The 9,883-nt window shown below is 39.5% G+C and overlaps 1 protein-coding gene across 1 annotated transcript in view; it reads right to left on the bottom strand.

The window, feature by feature from the left end:
• The window catches only part of LOC310737014 (transmembrane protein 263-B), a 59,379-nt gene extending 50,769 nt beyond the window's left edge, over nt 1-8,610 (bottom strand). The window contains exons 1-2 of the mRNA XM_083561162.1: nt 8,451-8,610; nt 7,026-7,137 (exon numbers count right to left, since the gene is read on the bottom strand). Coding sequence (XP_083417288.1) covers nt 7,026-7,137; nt 8,451-8,456 — 118 coding nt within the window. The 5' untranslated portion in view covers nt 8,457-8,610. The remainder of the gene's footprint in view (nt 1-7,025; nt 7,138-8,450) is intronic.
• Nucleotides 8,611-9,883: the final 1,273 nt, after the last annotated feature.

Consider the following 9,883-nt stretch of genomic DNA (forward strand, 5'->3'; position numbering starts at 1 on the left):
AATAAATAAATTTGCCAGACAGCAGACATATAAATAAATACAGTAAAGAAAAAAATTCCAAATGACAATCAAGCAGACAGAGGAGTTCAAATTCAGACAAACAGACAGACTGAAAGAGGAAGAGAAAGCAAGACCGACATGCAGCTAGCAAATAAATAAATAAATAAATAAAAAAACACGCAGATTGTCCTGGTGAAATCTTGACAGGACGACAGACGGGAGTTTTTCCATTATTCTTCGAAACACGATGCTAATTCAATGCTAACTACTTTAAAAAGAAAAAACACAACAGCGTCCGATCTCGTTGCACAATGTCAAACAGGCTCAAGCGAATATCTTCGAGCGCCAAGTCACATGACCAATCAGGAGCCAGACGGCAGGGGACTGTCCTCATTTAGAAGGAAGAACGACAGCGGCTGTGTTCTGGCAGAGCAGCCAGTCGGATCCGTATGACAGAGCAGGAACACGGTGTTTTTTTTCTCCCTCAGAGTGTGACGACGTGTTTGACGAAGACGTTCGTCCGCAATACTTAAAAAAAAAAAAAATAATAATTAATGCCCCTTTTTTTTATTATTTTTTTTTAAATGTGGCCTTTGGCTTCTCGAATGGACAAAGTTACACATCGGACGAACGTCTAGACGAATAAGACGAAGGCACACGGCGACGCTTAATGAATGTAGGTTGCAGCACATCATCGTTACATAACAGCTGTCTGACAGCAACTGCGGGAAAATGAAACTTCGCTGCACTCTGAGTAATAAATACGCTACATTATTTACCGTAGAATAAAAAATACATGTGCAGCAAGAGATCGCAGAAGCGAGAGGTTACAAGACGAGAGCAATTGATTTAGAGCAGCATTTATCCACAAGGAAAAATTTTATATATATATACAGTGAGGAAAATAAGTATTTGAACACGCTGCTATTTTGCAAGTTCTCCCACTTAGAAATCATGGAGGGGTCTGAAATTGTCATCGTAGGTGCATGTCCACTGTGAGAAACATAATCTAAAAAAAAAAATCCAGAAATCACAATGTATGATTTTTAAACTATTTATTTGTATGATACAGCTGCAAATAAGTATTTGAACACCTGAGAAAGTCAATGTTAATATTTGGTACAGTAGCCTTTGTTTGCAATTACAGAGGTCAAACGTTTCCTGTAGTTTTTCACCAGGTTTGCACACACTGCAGGAGGGATTTTGGCCCACTCCTCCACACAGATCTTCTCTAGATCAGTCAGGTTTCTGGCCTGTCGCTGAGAAACACGGAGTTTGAGCTCCCTCCAAAGATTCTCTATTGGGTTTAGGTCTGGAGACTGGCTAGGCCACACCAGAACCTTGATATGCTTCTTACAGAGCCACTCCTTGGTTATCCTGGCTGTGTGCTTCGGGTCATTGTCATGTTGGAAGACCCAGCCTCGACCCATCTTCAATGCTCTAACTGAGGGAAGGAGGTTGTTCCCCAAAATCTCGCAATACATGGCCCCGGTCATCCTCTCCTTAATACAGTGCAGTCGCCCTGTCCCATGTGCAGAAAAACACCTCCAAAGCATGATGCTACCACCCCCATGCTTCACAGTAGGGATGGTGTTCTTGGGATGGTACTCATCATTATTCTTCCTCCAAACACGTTTAGTGGAATTATGACCCAAAAGTTCTATTTTGGTCTCATCTGACCACATGACCTTCTCTCATGACTTCTCTGGATCATCCAAATGGTCATTGGCAAACTTAAGATGTTCCTGGACATGTGCTGGTTTAAGCAGGGGAACCTTCCGTGCCATGCATGATTTCAAACCATGACGTCTTAGTGTATTACCAACAGTAACCTTGGAAACGGTGGTCCCAGCTCTTTTCAGGTCATTGACCAGCTCCTCCCGTGTAGTTCTGGGCTGATTTCTCACCTTCCTTAGGATCATTGAGACCCCACGAGGTGAGATCTTGCATGGAGCCACAGTCCGAGGGAGATTGACAGTCATGTTTAGCTTCTTCCATTTTCTAATGATTGCTCCAACAGTGGACCTTTTTTCACCAAGCTGCTTGGCGATTTCCCCGTAGCCCTTTCCAGCCTTGTGGAGGTGTACAATTTTGTCTCTAGTGTCTTTGGACAGCTCTTTGGTTTTGTCCTTGTTAGTAGTTGGATTCTTACTGATTGTATGGTGTGGACAGGTGTCTTAATGCAGCTAACGACCTCAAACAGGTGCATCTAATTTAGGATAATAAATGTAGTGGAGGTGGAGATTTTAAAGGCAGACTAACAGGTCTTTGAGGGTCAGAATTCTAGCTGATAGACAGGTGTTTAAATACTTATTTGCAGCTGTATCATACAAATAAATAGTTTAAAAATCATACATTGTGATTTCTGGATATTTTTTTTTAGATTATGTCTCTCACAGTGGACATGCACATACGATGACAATTTCAGACCCTCCATGATTTCTAAGTGGGAGAACTTGCAAAATAGCAGCGTGTTCAAATACTTATTTTCCTCACTGTATATATATATATATATATATATATATATATATATATATATATATATATATATATATATATATATATATATATATATATATATATATATAAGAAGTTACCGAGGTACAACAGAATTGGGGCTGAAACGATTCCTCGAGTAACTCGATTAAAAAATGCTTTGTTTAATCCGTATAATAAAACGTGGAAAACTGTGTTTCCCAAGGACCATTATTACTGACGCACCGCCTGCTAAACTCTGGGACAGGTTTAACACAGAAGACGCTGCAGAATCGAGATGAAGATTCAAAAGAAAACGCAAACAAATTTCCCAAAGTTTGGAATCATTTTAAACTAATTCAAAGAAAAGTGGGTTTTTTTTAAAGAATTTTACATCGATTTCAAGCAGCTTTTCCAGGGAGATGGAAAAAAAAAAACACATCAGGATACTGTGTGAGATTTAATAAATACATAAGTGAGAATAATTATGAGTTTCATTTAACAAATATTTTCCCATAACCTGCTCTACATGGCCACTGCAGAGGGACTTTTTAAACGCAACTGTATTTGGATTTTGCTGTAATACGCCAATTAAATGCCCCAAATTAATTTAGTTTTCACTGATATTCTTGTATGAAATTTCAGCAAAACTTATTTTTTTTCCTTTCTAAAAAGGAAACAAATTACTTGTTCATTTGAAAAGATCCGTCTTATTTTCTCTCTTTTATTTAGTATCGCTCTTTAATAAAGCAAAAGGACTTCTGATCCGATTAATCGATGGAATAATCGTTAGAATACTCGACTGACTTTTTCAATTTTGGACATTTTGCAGGATCTAGGTTTTGAAAAAAATAAATAAATAAATAAAACTCCTCACCACAGGTTGTGCTCTTCCCAAAGGAAAATCCCACTGAAGTCAAATTGAAGTCGGAAGTAGATTTAGGCAACGTCTCCACTAATCTGATCAAATATTAAAATGGCGTTTTTGCCTAAAAGTTGCCCAAAAGTTGTTCATCCAAATCGTAGCGATTTCGATCCGCGTCATTTACGCCTGCCTTCCGATTATTAACATTCCAGCCCTTGTTTTCGAAAGCCTACGTTTTCACGGTCCACACTGCAGTGCGAAAACAGCGTTCCTAAATTTATCCAATAGGGCGTCCAAACTTTTCCACAAACAGCGGGTGTTCGTGCAGGTTTTTATTCCAACATCCGACATTGTCATGCTGGAACAGGTTTGTCCTGGAACTTCTTTCAGACTTCAGGGCTTAGGAGGACTTTAGAGCTCATGGTACACGCCGGAAACTCAGACATCAACGCTTAAGACTTCGACAACCATAAAATAGTCTACAGCACACCACAGGATGGGATGTGACCTCATGAAAATTAGGTGGGAGCTTAGGCACTTTACACCACCAAGGTGCCACTGTTGGGCCCTTGAGCAAGGCCCTTAACCCTCTCCTGCTCAGCTGTAAGTCGCCCTGGATGAGGGTTTCTACAGCATCACCTTCACTCATCCTAAAGCGATCCTATTTTCATTTGTACACTGTTCACCTGCAGATTATTGCCTTGTTTTCCTTCAAGAAGAGAATAAAATCTGATCACAAAGCCGCCTGGTTTACTTCTGCGTGTCGATGTTGACTTAAAGCGTCCGGCAGCTAATGAACTTTTGCTTGAGTTAATGAAAAAATGCAAAAGCTCTGAAGATAGTGACAGGAATTCATACAACACTAATGAGGAAAAAAAAGAAAGAAAAAAACACGCACAATTGGTACACGCCGGTTCCATGCACTGCCTCTCGCAAACACATACTGCCACCTGGTGCAAAGAAACAACATTACATACTGTAGACGACATAAAAAAGGTTTGTGGACACCTGACCATAGGATTCTGAATCCTAGAACAGGTTTGGGTCTCCTTTATTTATAAACTACCGTATCCAAAGACGTCCTTTACATTTAATTGCCTTCAAATTTGTGGTGAGTTTGGAAAAGAACTACATATAGCTATTAAAACGGGTGCCCCAATATTTTTTACCTCCCATATAGCTTATTTCCTCATTAAGCATTTGTTTAGTCAGCGAGGATCCTTTGATCACTGCGTTTGCAATCAGTATTAGGCTTCAAACCGAGAGATCTGACGAAGTCGAATGCACAGGGGACATGCATGTTCGAGCCGCCGGCTTCATTCTGTACGACGTCCTAGAAACTTTTGAAAGAGGATCTATACAGATCCAGGAAACGTGTAGTCAGATTTTTTTTTCCTTATAAGTGCCCTCCCTTTAAATATAGCTATGCATTAAAAAAATATTGAATATTAAATCTTTAAAGGGGACAAAACACACACAGTTTCGCTTTAATCTAATGCTAATCTTAAATGCTATCATGTCGCTATAAATAAAGCAGGAACAGAACATTTACAAATGAACTGCGGCGAACAATCAGATCCAGCCGTACAGATCTGATCCCGAGTCTGAAATTGTACATCGAGAACGACAGCAGCAACAATAACTACAGCAAGACACGTCTATATGATGAGTACATAACAAGGATCTACTTCCCTTATATTACTTGCTCAGATGAAGTGTGGTGAAGCATGGTGGTGGGTGTGCTTCTGCTCTGGTGTCTGTGTGTGGAACTCTACAAGGGCCAAAACTTTCCTAAATCGCAAGGAGGGTATTTAAAACAGAAATACTCCATCATACGTCCACCCACGTCACGTCCTGTTCACACGCTGGTAGCGGAAGAAAGTAATGCGGCAGGGCTTTACTCTGTCCACCACTCTCTAAATCTACATTTCAACCATGTATAGCTGAGGCAGTGAAATGAGGCAACATTTCTCCAGATCCATGTTGCTACATAAAACAACAAAGAGCTACATCACACCACATAGAGCTACATGCAGGACTCCTACAGGAGTAAAGTAAGTCGTCCAACGAAGACATTTGGCAGATGCTCTTAATCAGAAAATCTTTAATACAACTCATTCATTGCTCAGGCGCCAATAAGTGGCTCCTTGGTGTGACTGGGATCTGAACTCATGACTTATGGATCCAAAGTCAAATACCTTTACCACTAAGCTACCACCCCTTCCCACCTCATCCATATGCTCTCCTCAAAACCGCTTCTAAAGCCTTTCCTTTAAAGTAATTAAATCAATGCCATCGTGCTTCTCATTTCCTAGATTGCCAGCTAGCCAAGAGTAACTTTTTCCCATAAACTTGTTGTATACCTGCATCGCTTTTAACATTTTCTGTCGCCCAACAATGGCAGCTTGGCATTGCTGGGGCTTGAACCTTCACCCTTCTGGCCAGGAACCCAGAGCCATTCAACTGCCACTTCATCTCTTAACCATTAGTTACATTCAAAGGGAGTCCATTTGCATAGAATCCATTGATATGAATGTAGTATACGAATTTAGCTTAGTGGATAAAATGGATTGGATTTATATTTGGAAGGTCATGGGCTCAAAACCCAGCACCACCAAGCTGCCACATGAGCTGTGCCCTTGAGAAAAAACCTTAACCCTTAATTGTTTATCTGTAGAGGTCGACCGATAGTGGATTTTACCGATACTGATAGCTAGGTCTGATTGTACGTCCCCGATAATTGGAAAGTAAAACTGTAAAATTTATGTATTAAAAAAAGAATTAATAATTAAAGAAATTTTGAAAAATGTGCTAAATGAAATAAAAACATGTATATATTAATTCATAAATATTATTATATAATTAAAATATTATAAATAATACGCATAATATAGTGCTTTCTGTGCAGCCCGCAGTCACACATGTATAAACAACCTTCTCAGCCACTATTGCAACCCAGAAAAACTATCAGTATGGGTTTTTGCCAGCAATCTAATATCGATGCTGATTAATGGGTCGACCTCTACTCAGCTGTATTACTGAGATATCTGTAAGTCTCTCTGGACACGGGTGGCTGACAAATGCCATAAAAGTAAACATCTGGATTTCTCATTAAAACCATTCAGAGTCACTAGAACATGGAGAAGCTTTGAAACGCGGCCTGGTCATTACCCTCTGATGTTTCCATCAAATCTCTTTTTTTTTCTCTCCTACCATATAAATGCTGCTAATCTCATGCTGTGAAGTGAATGTAGCAACTGCTAGTTGAAACCAATGCCAAAACTACAGAACCTTCACGGTTTTCACGGCTTTTCTTTTATAAGAACACCTGCAGCATTGTGAGAAACCTATGTGTGATAGATATTAGGTCGCCAATATACATGTTAGTTCCTGTCCTGTTCCTTTTCCAAACCGATTCCTGCCTCAACACTGATCCGGTCTTCGCAGGACAAACCTCATCTTATAGCTCGTGGCTGTTGAACGCTTTATTTGCTCTGAAACTAGTTGCAAGATCACAATCGAAAGTTACACATGGATAAAAAATTGCAGGAATTTCACATTAAAGTGTAAGCTGTCCAAGATATGTTCAGCTGTTCGGGAATCAGGATCGGAGATCCCGGCTCCGGAGATGAAATTTCAAGAGGAAAGTAAAAGAGAGAGAGAGAGAAATAAGATTGTGACGTACCTTCTGGTGGATCTTCACGCAGGTACGGTGGGAGGTCGTCACTGTTTGGATCGGCGGGCGATGTAACGCTCTCGTCTGTTACTTCCATGGTGCCGCTCTCTGCTCTGAGGCCCTGCAGGAGGATTAGTCGCCACACCCAAACATTTCAGCCAAAATGACACGTTTCTCCTCACACCAAACGCCAACCAGGCGAAAGGTTTCGTTTCGTTCAATTCAATTCAATTCGATTTATCAACAAATTAACAATGGACATTTGGCCACAGAGAAATATATAAACCAAGAAATTTATTATTATTTATTTATCACGTATGCATTACAGCACAGTGAATTTTTCAGAAGCTTGGTTTAAAGCACAGCGTCCCTGGAGCACAGAGGGTTAAGGGGCCTTGCTCAAGGGCCCAAAAGCGTCAGCTTGGCGATACCAAGGCTCAAACCCAAGACCTACCGATTAGTAACCCAGAGCCTTAACCAGTGAGCTCCCACTCCCCATTATAACACCTCTGTGGGCGGGGCATACATGCGTTACAGAGCATTTCATTGGTTGAAAGCAAGAGTGGTACAGGACGAATCATTAAAATAATTGTAACGTTTTACCAGAAGTGGAAAACTAACAAATTAAACCAAGACTATGTCTGAAAGTATTTGTATTTCTGGATTTAGAGTGGTATTTGAGCCCAGATCACTACAGATATACAAGAAACTTGACTACATTTAATAGGAAAAAAATTTAATTGTATAGTATAATGTTTTCTCTTTAGGGCCTGCCTACAGAAACATAATGTAGGCATATTTATTTTGTTAAAAGCCATAAATAAATAAATATATATATATATATATATTTGCCACTGTCGCCACGGCTTGCTCATCAGGGACAAACGCACACCATTCACCTTCACTGTTGTTTTCTGTAAAGCTGCTTTGAGACAATGTCTGTTGTGAAAAGCGCTATACAAATAAACTTGACTTGACTTGACTTATATATATATATATAAAATAGATCCATTTTGCGCCCAGGTCTCTGAGTAACATTCTGCATGCTGGCTGCAGGTCTGATGGGGAATGAGACAAATCCCCTTTGCATTTGGAGATTATATCACGGGTTGCGTTCCAAATCCTTTACTACACCCTACAAAAGTGCCCTTCCCCCCATTACGCTCTACAGCCTTCGTAGTGCACTAGATTTCCACCCGGACGGCGTTTGGAACAAAACCCACTGTGTCACTATGGTAATACGATATCCTTGTGCAACATCCTAGAGCACAAACGCCAAAAATATACATAAAGCCAAACCCATTTGGGTAAATATGTCACTATCTATTTTAAGGTGTTGAAAGCGGAAAATTAGCAATAGTTTTGGATCAGTGTGAGTGATGCTAATGACGCAAAGCCTAGAATGCGAACCAAAACACAATTGTTCACACTCACCTTCATCACTGAAGTCACAGGTAATAATCAGCGGGTTTTTTTGCCTATAAAGAAAAAAAATGGAGGTCGAGCAGGAGTTATACCATGAAATAAACACAGGCTACGGCTCGAAAATATGCACGAAGATCTTCTACCTATGTGTTTGCAGCTGACTGGAACAGGAAGTGACGTTTAGGATGTTTACGGAATTATGGATTATAAAGATTTTTTTATTTCTGACGCTAGGGGGCACTAAAGCTCCGCATTAGTATAATACAACTACTAATCTTCCTCCTCTTTCTCTTCTTCCTCTTCATCATCTTTATTTTCATCTTCATCCTTTTCATCTTCTTCTTCATCTACATCTTACTTTTTATCTTCTTCATATTCTTCTTCCTCTTCATCATCATCTTCTTCCTCTTCATCATTTTCTTCTTCATCTTCTTCCTCTTCATAATCATCTTCTTTCTCTTCCTCTTCTTCTTCTTCTTCCTCTTTCTCTTCATCTTCTTTTTCTTGTTCATCTTCATCATTTTCTTCTACTTCTTATTATTTTTCTTCTTCTTCTTCTTCTTCTTCTTCTTCTTCTTGCTCTTTCTCTTCATCTTCTTTTTCTTGTTCCTCTTCATCAATTTCTTCTACTTCTTCTTATTATTTTTCTTCTTCTTCTTCTTCCTCTTCTTTTTCTTCTTCCTCTTCTTCTTCTTCTTCCTTTTTCTCTTCATCTTCTTTTTCTTGTTCCTCTTCATCATTTTCTTCTTCTTATTATTATTATTTTTCTTCTTCTTCTTCTTCTTCTTCTTCTTCTTCTTCTTCTTCTTCTTCTTCCTCTTCTTCTTCTTCCTCTTTCTCTTCATCTTCTTTTTCTTGTTCCTCTTCATCATTTTCTTCTACTTCTTATCATTTTTCTTCTTCTTCTTCTTCTTCTTCTTCTTCTTCTTCTTCTTCTTCTGCTCCTGTTTGAGGTCACCACAGTGGTGACATCATCTGTCCTCCGTATCAATCTGCCTCTTTTAAACCAAGCTGCATGTCTTCCCCAGGGGTGGACGAAGTACACAACCCATTTATTCCTCTCAAAATGTTCTGCTTGCTGTTGAACTGATGCTGAACTGTGTGTTGGTGATCAATAAAAACCACCAAGCGCTAATCAAAACAAGTTCAAAACAGAGCGGCGCTAGACTCTGATTGATGGATTGCTGCGTGTTTGACCAGTTAAGTTTGTATCCACTTGTAAACAAAAAGGATTTCACGAAATGTAGCCGAGTAAAAAGAACGAGATTTGACTTAAAAATTTAATGAAGTTAAAGTAAAAGTCGCCCGAAATGGAAACACTTCAGTAAAGTACAGATACGTGAAAAAGCTACATGACTGGTCCTCCTTCACCAGAAAACGGAGATTTACATAAACGCTTCTCAAAGTTCAAGTAACACATATATTTCAACATCCACTGTCCA

The sequence above is a fragment of the Silurus aristotelis genome (genome assembly GCF_946808225.1).
Source record: "Silurus aristotelis genome assembly, chromosome: 14".
Taxonomy (NCBI): domain Eukaryota; kingdom Metazoa; phylum Chordata; class Actinopteri; order Siluriformes; family Siluridae; genus Silurus; species Silurus aristotelis.